Source organism: Chelon labrosus (genome assembly GCF_963514085.1).
Source record: "Chelon labrosus genome assembly, chromosome: 6".
In the NCBI taxonomy this organism is placed as follows: Eukaryota; Metazoa; Chordata; class Actinopteri; order Mugiliformes; family Mugilidae; genus Chelon; species Chelon labrosus.
In genome coordinates this window covers 25,762,515-25,781,792 of record NC_140342.1, presented here as the reverse complement: position 1 = coordinate 25,781,792, position 19,278 = coordinate 25,762,515, and the positions used below count along the sequence as shown (strand labels likewise).

Genomic DNA, 19,278 nt, shown 5'->3' with positions numbered 1-19,278 from the left:
CGGGGGGAAGGGGAGAGGGAGGGGAGGGGTTATTTCCGATATGACCCCGGAGACCCGCTCCAGACACGAATAAAAAAATAAAATAAATTAAAAAAATCTGCCAGGTTGGTGAAAACGTCAGCGAGCGGACGAAGCTTTGGACGGAGGAGAGTTCATCGCTCATCAACCACCCCGCCCCCACCCCTGCCCCCCGTCACCTCGGCAACATGTGCCTTCTGTCTCCACGGTCCTCACATGTACAGAACAGAACACACTGGACGTCCCGCGGACAGACTTGTAGGAATAAGAGTCACCTGAACAGATACCTCAGCATCGCCAATCCTCCCGCTTCACCTCCACCTCCACGTCTGTGTGCTTCTTCTTCTTCTCCTTCTTCTTCTTCTTCTTCTGTGCTTTCTTTCTTTCACCTCCTCACCATGGTGTGAGCAGTTTTCTGTTCTCTGCATATCATATCAACGCTCTTTAAAAAAACAAAAAAACAACAACAACAAAAAAAAAACAACCTATGGAAATGTGATCCATTCAAATGAAGTGTTAACTGGAACTGGAAACCGATGGCATGGTGCTATGTGAAAATAATGTTTAGAGTCTTTTTCTTTCTTTTTTTTTTTGTCGTATTATTTGTTTTTAGGGTTAAAAACACTTGGAAAAAAAAAATAAAGACCCAGACTGGACCACAGGTCACCGGGCTAAGCAGCCTTGGCTCCCTCAGAATGCATTCCTGTCCGGAGCAAAGGCCTTTTAGCTCCTTGTCTCCCCCTCCTCTTCCTCCTGACACAATCATGCGTAGTATTACAGCTGGAAGTCGGATAGTTTAGGTTTGCCAGCTCCATAAAACTCCTCCATGCATCCCACCCTCCTCCAGCCGGCGCAGATAAGTGGCTTAACCTAAAAAAGAACAGGGTCGCCATTTTTCTCCTAGAGAGTCACCGGGAATCCTCAGCTGGAGCAACACAAAACAGACTTATGGGATGGTTGGATGGGGGGGGGGGTGCGCATGTTTTTTTTTTTTTCTTTTACACCTACATTTGTGCTCATAAACGAGTAGTTAACCGTCGTGTAGAGGTCGTAGTCGTAGTATTCTTCCCCTGCAACGTGTCGGTCCAACGTTAAAACTCCAGATCTGGTTATGATTTAATGGTAGAAGAAGAACGAGCGGCGGAATCCCCGGTACAGTGCATCAAAGGCGTCTGATTCGTCGGCCGGTTGTTTTTATCGATTAAATCTGCAGGTTGTTCTGTTCACACCTTCAGGCGTCGCCTTGTTTGACCCCAAACCCAAAGATTCACAGGTTTAGTCGTCACACGTGAACGGAAACTAAAACTTTACTTCATTCAGTCTTACTTTGGCGGCTCAGGACCGGAGTTATGAATATAACACGTAAACCTTTTGGGGTTTTTTGATCGACAACAGCGTCTCGAACTCAAACTCCAACTAGTTCAGGATGATAAACAACATTCACTAACGATTCCATTTCATTGTCGCTTTATAATCCGTTAACCTGACTCTAAAATAAAATAAATTTTAATTGCTAAGCTTTGCCATTTACCTGAGAACTTGCTCAAAACTGAAATATTTTCTTTATTTTTATAATTGGATCACATGACTGTAACCTGATTGGACCGAGGTCTGATCAGATTACACCAGTTATTCAATTCAGTTCATTTATTTTTATTTTTTTCCTGGAATACAGAACAAAAAAGTGTTGAAGTCAATAAAAAAAAAATAAAAAATTGGCAGAAATAATTCAAATATTTCAGGATGATAAAAAGTATTCATATAATCCCTTTATAATCTACGTTAATCTGCCTTTGAACAATTAGTTTACAGTAAAAACTAACCACGTGTGTTTCTCCAGAGCTTAAAGTGTGAATCACTGAGATCTGTTTGATAATTTCTTCTCTGATATCTCAGTTTGGTTCTGACCTCCGGCTCTCTGAGGACACCTGCTGTGTAGATTAGGAACAGCACGTAAGTCTGGGAGGAGTTCATCAAGGCTTTTATCCTGGTAACACGACATTCAGAGTTTTATTATGCGCCATGTTCCAGCTGATACAAATAAAAGAAATACCTCCGTGTCTATTGGATAGTCCTCCAACCAATCAGAGGCAGTTTTACTGTGAACTAACTCAACTCCACGGCGCTCGGGTGACGTGTACGACTGCTCTGTTGTTTCCAAAACAATCAGATTTTCTTGGCAGATCTTTGCTGGAGTAGAATCAGTTCCCAACGGAGAGACTTACTTCCACCTAGACCAGACCAGACACCCCCACCCCATAGCAATGACACTCCTTGATGTTCTTCAGCCATCCCCAGCAGGATGCAGCCTGACACAGACACACACACAAAAACACTTTAGGAACAACTAAAAAAAAAAACACGAAGAACAGCACAAGGTGTTGACCTGGCCTCCAGATTCACTAGATCCAAAACTGATCAATGAAGCTAAGATTTAGTTCAGGGCTGTTATTTTAGAATGAATTTGATTTCTCTAGTGTACTTAATGAAGTGAGGTTTTATTTTAAGGCAGATTTAGACCTTTAAAACGTGAAGATTAATTTCTATCTCTACCTAGAGTTGAGGCGCACCTTGTCAAGCAAGTTACACGCATCTATCTAATATCTGTAAATGTCTTCAAACCCGCCTTAAGTGGTGTCAAAAGTCACTTTCTGTTGAGGAAAACTCGGTCGTCTGTTTGTTTGTTTGGAAACGTCTCAAGTGGAAAAAGTCGCAGAAACAGTCACTGACTTTTTGCGGCATCTGTGATTTAAATGAGATGATGGTGAACGGAGACGGATTAGAGCTCACGTCGGATGCAATAAAAATCCATTCTAGGGTCTGGAGCAACTCAAAGATTACACATTTAGAGGAAAGAAGGACGGAAGTGAATCTAGACGCATGGTTACAGTGCTCAACACAGTAGAGACAGTAGAATAGGGTAGAATCACAACACATTCCATCTTCATGTACAGGATTAAAAAAAGACAAAAACGAATCACAACAGTGTCGTATCTCATCGCTTCTTAAACTGCCGTTTGTTTTAACGTCCAGCTGCCGGCGTCACAGTTTCACGTCACAAACCCAGAGGATGAAAGTTTAGATTCTGGACTGTCGACATGTCCCGAGAGAAAGGATTCACAAATGTCTGGTTGTGCTTTTCAGTCGGGGGACTATTTGTCATGGCGGATGTGTTTTGTTCGCCAAAGTGTGTGGTTTTAAATAGTACCTGGAGCTCTGTGACTCTTTGGGTACACAATATTTGTGAGTGAGATATTGATGGGAATTCTTGACACATGGCCACATTCAGAGGTTTTTAAAAAAAACAAAAAAAAAAACAAGAAAAATGCCCGAGCAAAAATCAATCTGACTCCAGTAGTGACTGATACTGAGCGGCTGCAGCCAAAACAACAAAAACGGTAATTTAATTGTTTTCTGTACAGATAAAACAACAAATGTGGGGCCGGAAAAATGACGCAGTGGTTAGGACTGACCATAGACTGTAGAAAAAAAATAAATAAATGGACGACGTGTCTGAGATACAGGCGGCGCCATCTTTGCAAATTTGGCGCCAGAGTTTGTGCAGTACTATCCCAGAGCGAAGCCATAAACAAAATACTGGATTATACTCAGTTTTATATCTTAAAACAAGAACTGTTATGGATTCAGATCTTATAAATGCTACCGCAGTTACCGCAGTGTTTTAGCTAGCTAGCTCACAAACCTGGCCCATCTGCTAACATGGAGGGGGCGGGGCTTATATGACCCATACTGCAGCCAGCCGGCCACCAGGGGGCGCTCTACTTGCTTTGGCTTTACTTTTGAAGCACTCTAATGGCGTCCATTTTTTTTATTTTATTTTATTTTTTTTTACAGTCTATGGCACTGACGACTTATAGTTTTAACTTGCGTTTTAACCGTATTTTACAAAGCATCCAACAACTATCCCCTTAAAAGCCCCATAAAGGTTTAATTACCCGCTAAGCTAATGCACTAATTTAGTCATATTAACCTTAAAGAAATTGCAGGATTTCTGGATATTTGTGTTTTGAACAGGTTTAAAGGCCTAAAGAAGTATTATAGACAAGAAATAGAAAAAAAAAAAATTTCATCCTCCTGTTTGTGATGTACAGACTGATTCTGGATCTGTACGAGCTCCTCGAGGCAGACGTAGGTTAGCGGTTTTTCTTCTTCTTTCATTCTTCTTTTTTTTTAAAAGCAGTATTGTATTTATTTTAAATCAACAGTGTTTCTGGCGGACAGATGAGAGGCAACATGTAGATTTGTGGACACACTGTTTACAGATGCCTTGGATACTTGACTTCTGACAGTAAAAATGTGAAAAAAATAAATAAATAAAACTGTTACAGAAACTGTTGGTTTGTGGGTCGTATCTGTTTGCAGAAAAAAATACATTATGCAAATTATCACCATTTTTATTTAACTGTACAATCACATGATTATCTAACTCTGAATTTAATACACAAAGTAAACGTATAAGGATATAAATATGTACAACAAAATGCAATACGCTAGTTTCTGCTTCTAATTTGGTTTAAATTCTTTCAGGTGGCTCGTCATTGTTCGTTTGAGTATATGCAACAAATCCATGTTCGGTAAGTGCACAAAAGAATAATTGGGAAATGTAGAAGTGCGTGCTATGATTAGTGACTTTATATAACGGAAGGATTAGCCCATCATCCAGAGCGGTTTTGAAGCTCAGTATGGCGTCTCCGGCCGCCACCATCTTGGCAGAGCCTGGCTCAAACACCTAACCCCCGGCTAAATCCAAATACAGTCAAAGAGGTGGACTGTTAGTGGAGCGGTAGCCTTTAATTATGCATAACTTTCAGCCTTGGTATCATTTAAATTCTATTTCTGCTGTAAAGTGGGACATTTTAAAACATGGGAGTCTACGGGGATTGAGTCACATCTTAGGAGCTCAAATCATTAGTGGTAGTTTGGTTTAAATGGTTTATATGGAAATACTGTAATTTTGTGAGGGAATAGAAGCCGACAGATGAAGATTTTTTTCTTTTACTGTATATAAAGATGAACCCCGTGGTGTTTGAAACTCAAGTGTGGCATCTCTGGTGGCCGCCATCTTGGCTGAGCGTGACTCAAACACTTAACTCAAATATAGTCAGAGGCGGAGCCCTGGTGTAATTTAAATTCTATTTCTGCTGTAATACTGGGACATTTTAAAACATGGGAAGTCTACGGGGATTGAGTCGCTGCCTCTAGTGGACATTAGAGGAACTCCCAGCTAAATCCAAAATGGTGAAAGAGGTGTAACGTTAGTGGAGCCGAGGCTAAGGACAGCTAGCGACCTGTGAGGAACTCCACCTTTAACTTGGAGCTCACACCCTTGATTATATATAACTTTAAAACAGATGAGTTATATAAATAAATTCTCCCCTGTACGGTTGCCATAAATGGAGAAATTACAAAAAGAGACCAAAACTGTTTACGTATCAGGACGTACATGTTTATTTCTGCTGTAAATCATACATTTTGACATGGAGGTCAATGATTGACTCACTTTCGGAGTCAGCCTCTAGTGGCCATTAGTGGAACTGCAGTACATTTGATAGACGCAGGATTAAACACAATCACATCCTGCGCTTGTTCCTTTAAAAATACAATTTTATTTTTATTAAAGCCTTCACATACTTTTCCAGAAGTAGTTCATGATTTAAAAGAAATGTGCCGGATTTGAATTATTTCAATTTATCCAGTAAATAAGTTACGCCTAAAGAGAATTTAGACGACATGAACCAAACTATAAGAATTAAAAAAAAAAAAGGAGAAAACACACACATAAAAGTTTCACATTTCATTTTAATGTTTCTATTTTACAGACGAGCGGCTCATAAAAACAAAAGCACTGGATGCACGGCATGCGTTAAGATATGTACACTTGCATTTCAACTTTTTTCTCCTCGTCACAGCAGCTTTATTCGGTTTCCATCTAACTCAGTGCAGTAAACCTTCACGCGTCGACAGATTTATGGCTAGCGTTGTTTTAAGCGACTGTTTTCTTTCCCTGACTCTTTTCGGAGGCAGACATTATTGTTTTTATATATATTTTTTTTCCCATGCAAGGTGTTGTAGTGATATTTTAAGACTTGTCTCCTTTGCTTACACACTGGTCCATAAGGTCGGTACTGGCCGGACAACACTTTTTACTTTTCCTTTCTTTATGCGGAGTCTACTGAGCTTATTATTCATTTTTATTTTTTTCTACTTTACAGTGACTTCAAACCAAGCATATGCAAATGATCAACAATTAAAAAGTAAACATGATGGACATATAACACCTTAGAAAAAGAATTATTATTTCTTAAACAAAAAGTGTGTCTGAAACATGGCCGGATACTGAAAGGGCTCTAATTGTTACACATCTGAGAGTTTAATTGATTTTGTTTGTCCTTCTGTATATATTTATATATAAAAAAATCAATGAATATGAATTCTCTTAGAAGGTCCATCCAGTTCCTTAAACGCAGAAACACAAAACTCCTAAAATCATGACACTGATATTGCTTTTTAAGCGGCACTTAAATCCAGACTTGAGGCTGATATCAGACTGAATGAACATACGAACATACAAATACTTCTTTGGGACAAATTAAAAAAAAACAAACGGGAAAAACTAAAATGGCAGAAAGTGTAAGGCAGGATTTTCCCTCGGTAGCACAGGAGCAAATGTTCAGCTTCAGATGTGGATACGCTGAGAAGAAGAAGAAAAAAATATTAAATTAAGGTTTTTAATTAGAGTACAGACACTGACTGTGTTTACACGGACACTGAATTGACAGAGTAGAAGAAGACGTCTCCAACGCTGATGCTCAGAGAGAACAGAAACCAAACTCTGCGTCTCCATGGAAACGCAGCCAGCCAGTGATGCTCTCTCACCTGTTAGGTCACCTGCTGAATGAGGCCTTTCTCTGGATCATGTTTGTCGTCCAGCTCCTCGTCGGAGTCTGAACACAAGAGAGAGAGAAACAGACAGATCAATGAGTTTTAATATTATTTATTCCGGCAGGTGGTTAGCGTTAGCTTAGCATAAAAAAAAAAGGTGAACTTTTTCAATCCTCCTCCTCCTTCTATTCCTTCATCATCTTCTTCTCTGCCTTCTGCTACTCCTCTTTGTTCTTCCCCTCCCTTCTTTCTCATCGTCTCACCCCTTCTTCTTCTTCTCTTCCTTCTGCTCCTCCACCTCCATGTTATTCTTCTGTTCCTCACTCTCCCCTATCTTCTCCTCCTCCCCCTTCCCCCTTCTTCTTCTTCCTCCTTTTCATCTTCCTCTTTCTCCTTCTCCCCCTTCTTCTACTTCCTTATTTTCAATCCTCCTCCAGGGGGAGCTCTACTTGCTCATCTTCTTCTCTGCCTTCTTCTACTGCTCCTTGTTCTCCCCCTCCTCCCCTTCTTCCTTCTTCTTGTTATCTTCCTCCTCCTCATCCTTCTCCCTTATTATTTTCAACCCCCCCACCTTCTTTTTCTTCTTCTTAGTCCTTCTTTCTCATTTTTATCTTCCTCCTCTGCACCTCTTCTGCTCCCCCTGATCCGTCTACTTCTCCTCCTCCTGCTTCATCTTATTCTTCTAGTCCTCAATCTCTCCCCCACCCCTTATTCTTCTTCCTCCCCCTTATTCTTCTTCCTTCTTTCTCCTTTTCAGCTTCCTCATTCTCCTTTTTATTCTTCTTTTCCTTTGCACATTCATCCCGCGGGCCAGACTGGACCCTCTGACGGGCCGGTTTTGACCCGCAGGTCGCATGTTTGACACCCCTGATCTACAGGGACTAAAACATGAAGGGGTGTAATTACAGTCATTTAAACTAAACCTCAGTGATGTGGACATTTGGTAAGAAATTTGGTGCCACTTATAAACAGAGCCAGGAACAATTAGCCCTAGCTTAGCATAAATATGAATGCTAACAGACGCTCAGAGGACCTGGATGATAATATCTGCCCTAACGGACTAGTGTAAAACATTTGTATTTAAACCCCCTGGTCTGAACGGGACGCCGTCGGTCAACTGACCCGCCAAAGACTCCGGTGGAGAGTAGAACTGTCCGTCAGATAAAGGACCCGGACCCACGAGAGGAGCTCGCTCTGTGGCGTCCATGATGGACTGATATCCTGAAACACAAAGGACAGAAGTTTGTTTTATGGTTAGAGACACAAACACAACTAATGAACGAAGTCTCAGCGCCTCTAGGAGATGGACGACAGAACAGCTCCTCTAAAGTGAAGCCAAAGCAAGTAGAGCTCCCCCTGGTGGCCGGCTGCAGTATAGGTCATAAGCTCCACCCCTTCCACGTTAGTGGGCGGGACTTGGGCCAAACTAAAACACTAAAATGCACGTCAAATACAATTTTTTTTCAAAGATGGATTCAGTCATTTTAGGTAGTTAATATAATGTTGATAAATGTTCAAGAGTTCATTTTTAGTTATTTAACGCTACAGAAACAGGATGTGACATCACGATCACCACAAGTTGCCATGCCAACTGCTTCGTGAGAGTTGATCGAACTCTGGCTCCAAAGTTGCAAGATGGTGCCTCCCTTATAATCGGGAAAATAGCGCCAGCTTGGCCAAAGCAAGGAAGTGGGGACGCATTGTCCATGTTTATATACAGTCTATGCCCTGGACCCATAGGAGGATGGGGGTCTGACACTTACTGTAATAATAAACCTGATTGTTTTATAGACAGCTGTACAAAAATAAAGGCATTACCCGCATTTTACTGCAAACATTCGTACTCACTGTTTTCGTCTATGGCCTCCTGGGGCAGGACCTTGAAGTCCAGCAGCCACGTTTCTATCCAGGCCAACAGGAAGGAGATGATGGGCAGCAGGTACCCGAAGGCCCCCTGAGACAGCAGCTGCACACATACACATGGTTTAATTATAATTATTTATTAACTTTATTTCACGCGTCTTATATTAGGCCTGAATCTAACTGAGCTCTAATCCAGCTGTGCAGAGATGTTTAAAGCATTTTATTTCAACAATGTGTCCCCAAATAAAACTGGATAATAATGGATATAATGGATTATAGTGACACTATAATGTCAGTTTACATTTCTTATTGTTCCCCTCATTGGTGGTGATCGTAGTTTTACAATAAAATTAGGATAAAAAAAATAAATAAAAGCACAATTCCAACGTTTTTTTTTTCTTTTCTTTTTTTAAACCATGTTCACTCTTACCTTCGACAAAATGACTTTGGCAATCAGGAAAGCACAGCTGACAGCAGTGGTAATCTGCACAGACACAAAACACGTCATCATCACATACTCTGATCAGCCACAACATTAAAACCACCACCAGGTGAAGACGCTACGGTTGAGGATCTTAAACCGATGATGGTGATGGGAAACCTGGGTCCTGGCATCTGAAGTGGATCTTAATTTGACACTTAGCGCCAGACCACCTCCTGCCACATCTCCGTGGTCCAGTTCTGGCGCGTCCAGTGTAGGAGTTTTCGTCAGAGGTCAGGGGTCAACATGGACACCCTGACTGGTCTGCAGCTACACAGCCCCACACTAAACTAACTGTGTGTTAGGACGGACTCCTCTCCATCAGAACCAGAATCAACAGAAATGCTCTTCAGCAGTTTGAGCTCCAGAAGCTCTTCTCGTTGGATCTGACAGGACAGACCAGGACTGAACCTCGACCCTGGCCTCCCCACCCCCGCTTATCCTCCTTCCTTGGACCCCTTTTGACCAGGAGCACCCGCAACAAGAGCTGCAGTCGTTGTGGAGATGCTCTGACCCAGTCGTCTAGGTCCAAGTAGCCCATCGCAATTTCTCAAAACTTTAAAAATGTTGTCTTCTCTTCATTGGCTCCCTTTAAAATCTGGAATTGAATTTAAAATCCTACTCCTTACACGCAAGGCCCTTAAAGGCCTAGCTCCATCATACCAGATCATCCCAACAGATCACTCCTATCTCAAAGTGCAGGCCTACTTGTGGATCCTAGAGTTTCAAAAAACAAATTTAAACAAACAAGGCGCGTGATGTAGTAGGGGTGGACTCTTTGAACACAGCGTCAGAGAGAAGGAAGCTGGCAAAAAGTCCTTCCACCTACTCTACAACACACTGGCCAGTCTAAGGAGTAGCTTCAGCAATAGACTCATCCTTCTTAAATGTACCACAGGACGCTATTCCTGCCTGTGGCCCTCAAACTTTAAATTGTGAACACCTCGTGCAATATTTTGGTTTTTATGCAACTTGCATCTTATTTTTGCTTTTTTATTCTATTTGACTCTTTTCTCCTTGCAACTATCACTTTATGGAAGCAACAAAACAATTTCCTTGAAGGGACGATGCACTGAGCTCCTGTCAGACCTGGATAAATTGCTCTGGGTGTCCGGGAAATGCTACGACTACTAAAATACCAGACAGTGTGTGTGTGTGTGTCTGGGGGGGGGGGGACGACTTACTGCGATGGCCCACCAATGACGGAGCTTACAGACGGCGTAGGCCAGGATGAGAGCCGCGAACCTGAACACAGCCAGCAGCTGAGGGAGGAGAGGGGAGGTGAAGACGTCATTTAGAAATGAACAAAGAAAGGAAATAAAGCTGACACAACAATAATAATAATGTGGAAAAAGTCGTACAAAGATGTCGAAGAAGGAGGCGCGGTAGTCGTAGTGCAGGACTTCTTTTTCCAGCTGATTCTGAATGCCACCGTTGACCTGTCCGACACAAACAAGTCATCATTAATTACCTCATCTTTTATCTGGGTGTAGTGCAGTCTTAAAACTCTCCAAGGAAGTTGGACTAAAACTCCAAGCTACACGTCTCGCTTGACGAGGATTTAAATTACCAGTGGAATGAGAGGTTTGCTGAAACGGTTGCTGGTGACTAAACATGGCTCTGGAATTTGCCACAACAACATGGTCATGAAGTAAATAAAATGGACGATCACCAGATTAGATTTCTTGATACTTGAATTGTTTTTTTTTGTTGTTTTGTTGTTAGCAGTGGTCGGCCGCCAGAGCCCGCTCTGCTTTACTGGCAGTGTCAGTGACAGTGCATTAGAGCTTTTATCCAGTCATATTTCAGCCATCGTGTGTTGCTGGAGTCAATCTGGAGAAATCTGCCTGAGCCTTCACAGTTAAAACTGCAGACGACTGAAGCTGGAAACACATCTCCGTCAACCAGTCACATTTCATGTTGGTATTCTTAGTCCTTTTCTGTGGCCTACGGTAGCATCAGCGTTTTCCCGTCCTCTGATTGGACGGTCACAGAGCCGCTCCATTTACAGTTTTTCTCAATTGCTAAAACACTAAACCCTATTGTCTGAACCAAATGTTCAGTTGCCTGAACCCACTGATTGAATCAGTCACTCTTTTGGCAAAACCATAAGCACTTTTCACCTGTTTAGACACAACTTGCCAACACATTTTCATTGTGATGCACCTGTGTTGCATAATGGTGAGCTTGGAAATTGGGTTTTGTGTTCACAGTTTAGAGAAAAGGAGAGCGGCTTTCGAGAAATGTGTCTTAGCAATCGAGAAAAACTGTAAGCCAAGCTAGCGGTTCATGTTCATCTATTACTATCTGCACAACGTTAACGTTTTGAAAACTGTTGAACCCACAATGGTAGAAGGAGGAGAGGCTATTGATTTGGTTGCAGATCTTCTCAGAAAGACATTTTCATGACGGACTTTGAAGGAAAAGCTGGATATTGGGAGGAAAGGCCGACCAACCCTGGAGCTAGCTAGCCTGACCCAGCCGGGGAAACGTTCAGGTCGTCAAATATGAGCTCTACCCTTGGTGGACAGGTTCCAAGGAGAGCTCTAAATAGTTTCTAAAGTTCTGGTGAGTAAAATTAATTATATTTACATCTGTTATGTATATTTTTGCCATTTTATTGGGTCGACATTGATGCTTCTGCTTGAATTGTTTCTTGCTTTAGTAATGACATTCATCTCCCTATATGAGATACCTGTCTACAATGCTACGTCCTGTTTTATTGCGTGTCCGTATGATGTTGATGGGTTCTACAGCAATGGCGTCATAACGATTGTATTAAGAGAACGCAGGGAACGGGTGAAGCAACGATCGGTTGACGTTGAAGGTCGAAGCCAGCTCTACTTTCATACGTTTCTTTATAACGCCGGCTTCCATTATAAAATGCATTGTGGCTTGTTGCACTCTTGCTTTGAACTGGAGCATTTGTGAAAGTGTGCCACAGTAAAATCACTTCCTCTATCAAGGTACAAAGTCGACTCTCACCCCTCCCTCTGACCCACATCTGTCCGGCCTCGCCACAGTTCAAACACGACCGTTGAAAGATGTTCCTACCTATTCTAAATGCTGCAGTGAATCAGGATGAGTGAGGCATCCGTTACCGTGGTTAATGGTTAGCAGAACTGTGTCACATGAAAATGAATCATAAACTAATAAAACAGGTTAAATGATCCAAACTTCCACCTGCAAACTGTAATTAAAACCAAAAAGACGGGCATTTACAGCATAGGCAAACATGTCTTACATTGAGCTCTATGATCCAGAGCAAAGTGATGAACAAGAGGTCAAAGGTGACAAAGAGGCAGAAGGTCCTCCTCACGTCTGAGATGCACTTCTTCTCTCCGGCTTCGTACGACTCCACCCTCACGGAGACCGCCGTGGGGTTGATCGGCCCGAACCCCCTGGCCAGCCGCGAGTCGACGCTGCTGCTGCACACGCTCTCCATCGCTGGCCACGTTCGTCCCCCGCCCCCCCCTGGACAGGACTAGCCCCGCCCACTGGTCAACGTTCGGAAGGTGGACTCGTGAGTCAAAGGCGGCGGGACATGGGAGCAGGAAGCCCAAGCTGGTTTGGTTGGACTCAGTCTGTGTGGGTGAACTGCATCACTGCATCTGGAGGAAGCAAAATATCAAATGAACTTTTTAATCACATATCCAGTCCCTTAGAACTGAAGAAGCTACTCGGATGAGTGGTGAAACGTCTTCTCAAAAAACTCTACAGCTTCTTTGGATGTACCATGACCTGGATGACTGAGAACTGAATATATATCCAGTCAAAGCAAAGAGTTTTTACCATTTAATCTACAATTAACAGAGAAAAGGGATTTGTTGACGACAAAGAAGAAGAATTTAGATGATCTAAGTTGGGATGTCCCGATCAATACTGGTGCCGAACCATGCAATTTTAAAAAAATGATCGGAATCAGAATCAGGCTTCAGCTAAGTCTGATCCTTTGTAGTTATTTATTTATTTAAGGTCTGCCATAAACCAAAACCACACGCCTGTTGCGTCAAAACATCTTCTTCTTTTGTTTTAAATGGCGGTTGGCTAGCGTGTTAAGAATTCAGGTGACTAAACATATGAGCTGTGTGGACGAACTTTACCCTGAAAAATGAAATTTCTAAATTGTTCAACATGCATGTTTGAAGAGGTGGTAGTAGTTGATCATTATTCAATACCACCAACAATAAAATCATCTCAACAGAATCCATGGAGTCCACTCAGGTCAAAGGCTGAACCCAAACAACAACAACAACAAACACTGAACGTTTAAAAGAAGAGAAAAATCTTCCAGAGAGGGTTAGGGAGTGTATGGTAGCGTTGGATGACCAGAACATTTCTTCAGTAGAGAACACAAGGTACCAGCTACCCTCTCCACACTATGTTAACCAAGAAAGACTTATTGGACTGAATCCAGTCGACTCTAGGAGAAGACAAGAAAAGATTTAAGGAAGCTACAGAGGGAGGAACTTTAGTTTATTTAACATGAGATAAGGGAAAAAACTTGATCACTTGATCAGGACTTCCCTACTTTAAAGTGGCAGTTTACAGAAGAAAACACTTTTGATCTATGTATCCTGTTTTTGAGATGTTTGCCTAAATATGCCTATAAAGACAAAAAAAAAGAAAGCCACATAACATCTACTGGATAAGTCCTACAACCAATCAGAGCCATTTAGTTGTAAACAAATTCGACTCCATGGAGCTCAAGATGATGTAATATTATTAATCATTAGTTACAGCCCTAGTTTGGTCATTAAAACATCAAAATAATGATAATAAATCTAGTCCAGTTACCGTAAGAGAAAGCACATCTGCATAAAAAAACAATCAACTAAATGAATTCTATAAATGCTTTCACCTGTTTATTTAATTCAGTCATATTATTGAACATTTTTTTTATTAGTTGAAATGTTCAAATGATAAGTCTTAGGATAAAACTTGTGACATTTTTGGTCCAAACAGAGAAGAGAAGGAGAGGATTTTGCAGAACTGGTTTGAGAAGTTCCCAACTTCCAAACTCAAACATCTGATTTAAGTTTGAAACTTCCACAGCTTTGTTACGCTTGAGGGGGGAAGTCGGTACAACAGTCAACAACTAGGATGTGATCATTCCATAAGCACAAACCCCAAACATTTTGAAAAAAGTTTGGCATGTAACCTAGAGACTCTTTACAGCGTCTATGTTTAAGGAAGGGAAACCATTTGTGCTTTTGAATTAAGTCACCGAGCAACTAAAAATACTCCGGCAAGTTTTACCCACAGCTTTGTGACTTAAATATGTAAAATTCATCTCTTTCTCCGCTAAATCCATCAATTATTACTTTAAATAGTTAAAGTGTTAAAGTGTTACAAGCGGCCAATAAATGATAGCAGTGAATCGCCGATTTAGCATGCATAGGTGATCGCAATCTTGCATTTTGTAAGTAATTCGTAAGTAATTAGTGTCAAAAAGACAAAGCAAACTGAATGAAGACAGGAGGCAGACTTACAGTAACCCCACCACCACCACCACACCCACCACCACCACCACCAGAGTCCCAGAGTCACATCACGTACTGTAATTTCCCCTGAAACCAAAATTGGCCACGATTAGCAGCTTCCTCTTCACATACCAGACAGTTTTCACAGCGACAGCAGAACGTGTTGTTTGAATTCACTTAACCCTTCTGAGCGCAGCAAAATGGTGGTGGCAAAGGTTTCTCTGCGTTGCATTTGTCTCAAATGCAACCACGCGAAACGCAGACTGAAAGATGACGCAAATGCCAAAATAAAAACAACTGCAGTTCTTCAAATGACCACTAGATGCTTGCTACAAAAAACGAGTTAATACTCACAGACCTCCAATGTTAAAAATGTCCAACTTTACAGCAGAAATAAACTGTTTACAGCCTGGTTTGGTCTCTATCGCTAATTTCTCCATTCTTACAACTCACCTGTTTAAATTATATTGAAGCTTAAAGTTATGCATAATTACTGGTGTGTCTGTGACAGGTGAGTGTCCTCAGAGGTCGTTAGCTGTCTGCCTCGGCTCCACCTCTTTGACTATTTTTGGATTATCTGCCGTAACCTACGCACGTAGCTTACGCCGGTGCGAGTCATTTATTAAAACACCACACTAACGCTAACCTTTCCTCGACGTGTTCCATCTTTGCAGAAGCGGCCTGGAAATACTTAAGCAGAAACACGCTACTACCAAGCGGACCAATCACAGCTCTTGTGGTCTGCGTCGCCGTGACACGTAGTTACATTTCTGGGGAGGTGCCCATCAGGCTACGGCGTAGGATCTGGGCCGTCGCCCTACGCCGTCAAACTGACGCAGAAGCCTAAACTGCCTATTAAGTGGATTCAAGATGGCGGCGGCCAAAGACACAACACTGAGCTTCAAAGCTGCTCTTTAGGAAACGTCCTGGATGAGTTGTTCATCTTTACACACAGTCATTGACATCTTGAATGTTTCTAAAGTACAATTTCTTATTTGGTGTCTTCAATTGATTCCCAATACAAAGCAATAAATGATTAAATAAATGCCTTTTTTAGCAGCTCGTGGTAGAGTTAAATTAATGGTCCATTAACACAAGACAAATATGATTCACAAATATTTGCTTGAAAAAAAAAAAAGGCCAGTTTCACGTGGGGTGTGATGTTTAACCAGCAGAGGCTGATGGAGGCACAGGTCTGACTGGTTTGAGTCAAAATAATAACTAGCGATTACTTCAAATAGTTGGGCTACAGTGTCTCAGAATCCAAAGAATCATATTTCGAGATGAAAAAATATTTCAAGTTATAACTTCCAAAACGTTTTGCTAATTATCGAAGTAGCTGCCGGTTCATTTTCTCTTGCTTCCTAAATCTGCGCCACTTCAACATTCGGTTCAACCATTAACAACTCGATTTACATTCTGACCACCGACTGTGCACATGACCATCAATCACTTCCTCACACTAATCTGTGAAGCCTACTACTTGCTCTGTTGACGTCAGCTGCAAGCACAGTCTGCGCAGTGGTGAACCCAGAGGTGGAGATGTGGTACCGAAGCCACTGTCTGGCCCAATCGTGAGAAGAGTCTCATGATTTTCTAAATGAATGCCTTTGACCGCGGATCTAGAGTTAGCCCTAACCCTAACCGGTTTAAATTCCTTTCAGGCTCAACTCAAAACAAACTGACTAATGAACAAGAGTTTTGTCGTCGCTAATTACATTAAACATCCAATTAATATGTTCCCAATATATCATAATATATAATATTGATATAATTACACCTTTTTTGTCCACTCATTCTCTTCTGGCTCTGTTTTTAGTTTCCACCAAGTTGCAATAAAAATGTCTGTTTGCGCAACAAATGCCACAACGGGCTCCTCAGCTCGTCTCACAATGGCTATGATTACACACATTATTTCCTCAGCCTGACTGAAAGAAAGAAATTCTACATTTAACTTTATTGACAAAGTGGTTCGGCCCTCGGTGGAGCAATAGAGCTGCAGGAAATACAACAGAAGAAGAAGGTGAAGGAACTTCACGAAATCTATTCAAGAGAAGAAGGTGACTTGTTTCAATATTTTTGTTATAATCAATGAATTCATCATAGATAGAGTGACTGACAAAATCAAACAAATAAATGACGGATTGATTAGTTGCAGCCCTAGGTTGGTCAATTCCTAAAATATTCAATTACTATAACGGAAATAATCTCATTTTAGAGACTTTTAAATTTGTGCTGATCAACTAAATGAATTAAATTTCTACAAATGCATTCGTCCGTTTATTTAATGTCGATGCCATTTCAGTTTGTCAGGTTTTTGAGCTTTTTATTAGTTTGAATGAACTCAAATATTAGTGCAAAAGGACCATCCAATGAAAAGAAGACTTATTAGGTTTTTGGTACAAACTCTAGAGGGAGGGATGGATGGACGGATGGATGGGGTTGAAGTGAAGAAGACAATTCTTCAACCAAGATATCCCAGAAATCAACATTTATCTTTTAAGTTGCTCCACATTGACTCAAACACTTGCTGAGTCCATCAGAAACTATGGATTTACTCCAACCAGAGAGAAACCAGCTGATCAAGTGTTGTACATGGTTATTATGACCTCATATGTTTTCTATTAAACATCTTATTACCTTAGGTTTACGCTGCTGAAAATTCAGTCTGTTCTGAATGAGCTGAGGCATTTTAATTCTGCAAATGCACATGGATGGAGTGTGATAGTGATGTCCATCCTCACCTGCAGAGGTTGGGACACACCTGCACCAGTCAGATACCTGGATGATGTTGTTATAAGGATCTGTCAGTGTGCATGTAACCGTACTGCTACCTAAAATAACACCGTGAGGGCCGAGATGATGGCTCCGAAGCCTGACAAGTGCTGCTGCTGGTTTCCCTGCACAGCTTTGGAGAGGAGGCCAAAAAAAAAATAAAACATGAACCCAGATAACACGGAAGAAGCCCTTTAGCTACAGGGCTAAGTGTGCTAGCACTTAACGAACCTATAACCATATGAGATGAAATGAAACAAAGAGTGGATGAGCTGTAAAGCAGCACAAACATGCCTTAATAAAACATGTTTACCTCCATAGCTAACTTCACATGACAACTAGCAAGATAGCTAGCTAGCTAGCTTAAAGTCGCGTATGAAACACGCTTTTATTTTTATTTTAAAGTCGCCGTTGTGCCTCTTACCTCTGAAACTAGAACACTTGGGGCGTTAATTTCCTAAATCGACACTGGGAAGACTTCGGTGATCAGATATGAACCTCCGCGAAGCAGACGAGTCACCTGTTTCCTCCTTCTCCTGCTCGGACAGGATGGAGATAAACCAGCGTATCAAAAACACAGACGCGAGGGATTCTGGGACTTGTAGTCAGGAAGCTGCCACGAAAGCTGTCAGTTGAGAGAGCGGTCCCTCTGGCGGCCATTTTGGAGAAGAGATTTCTTGTATTTGTTGTTATTGTGTCGTTTTAAAGGTCAAACCAGTAACATAATAGCAGAGGTGGGAACCTAAGTAGATTTTTCAGGTATCTGTACTTTACTTGAGTATTTCTTTTACTTTTTCTCTTACTTTTACTCCCTACAATTGTACACAAATATCTGTACTTTCTACTCCTTACGTTGGAAAAAGAGGCTCGTTACTTATTTAACCTCCGTGACATGACGTTTAAGACGTGACATGATCGTTCGAGCTTCGAACTAGAGAGGGAAAGTCGAAGAAGAAGAAGAGGGAAAGTCAAAAGTAGAAGAAGCGGGACAGTTAACCGCGGAAAGGTGTCGAGTGAGTGGAGGGTTAAAGAGAGAACTTGCAGCAGCATGGAGGAAGGAGGTGAACCGGGAGGGTTGTATTGTCGACAGCGACGGTTCAGAAGATTCGGAAAAGTAAGACATTCCCCATCCATGGCCTTATTTAAGAGAACTGTTCGATGTTGAATGAGGCTCCAAGAATGATTCATGGCGAATGGTGATTGCGTTTTGTGCCAATCTTAAATCCACGAGCTTCTGGCGTTCAAGAATTCACCACCGTCTCATCTGAAAAAACACATTCAGGTAAGGTGAATTTTCTGTTGTCATCATTCGCTTTTTGAGGATTTGTTTTGAAGCCAGTTTACAACGTTAGCAATGCTATGGGAACACAACACTAGCTAACTCTGGCTTTAAAAAAAACAACAACCCAATAATCCTCGGTATATTATTAAAAATTATCCAGATGCTCATGCAGGACCTCTAGTTCAGTCTAGATTATTCTGTCGGAATTATTATTTTTTTTCTTTTCATTTTGCATAATTATCAACAGATGTATTGTTTCATGGTAAAAGCAACCATTATCATATTTCAACCATCACATGTTGCTGGAGTCAAAGAAATCTGCCTGGGCCTTCACAATGACTGAACTGCAGGTGGCTGAAGCTTGAAACACATCGTAATGACGCTGTTCCTTTAACCAATCACATTTCAAGTTTGTTTTCTTGGGCCTTCTCTGTGGCCTATGGTCCATTTGCCAAGCTAGCGGTTCATGTTCA

At 41.5% G+C, this 19,278-nt stretch overlaps 1 protein-coding gene across 3 annotated transcripts; it reads right to left on the bottom strand.

The window, feature by feature from the left end:
- Nucleotides 1-4,035: 4,035 nt before the first annotated feature.
- stard3nl (STARD3 N-terminal like) lies at nucleotides 4,036-18,069 on the bottom strand. 3 transcript variants are annotated; one of them, XM_084546341.1, is made up of 9 exons: nucleotides 17,948-18,069; nucleotides 12,510-12,876; nucleotides 10,627-10,704; nucleotides 10,450-10,527; nucleotides 9,215-9,268; nucleotides 8,770-8,887; nucleotides 8,044-8,142; nucleotides 6,916-6,983; nucleotides 4,036-6,730 (listed from the first exon to the last, which is right to left on the bottom strand). In XM_084546341.1, the coding sequence occupies exons 2-8, from the start codon at nucleotides 12,708-12,710 to the stop codon at nucleotides 6,919-6,921; spliced, it is 693 nt and encodes a 230-aa protein (XP_084402467.1). In that variant the 5' UTR covers nucleotides 12,711-12,876; nucleotides 17,948-18,069; the 3' UTR covers nucleotides 4,036-6,730; nucleotides 6,916-6,918. The 3 variants fall into 3 exon arrangements, with proteins under 3 accessions (XP_084402467.1, XP_084402465.1, XP_084402466.1); XM_084546339.1 differs by having other exon boundaries at nucleotides 10,450-10,704; XM_084546340.1 differs by lacking the exon at nucleotides 17,948-18,069 and adding an exon at nucleotides 17,493-17,658 and having other exon boundaries at nucleotides 10,450-10,704.
- Nucleotides 18,070-19,278: the final 1,209 nt, after the last annotated feature.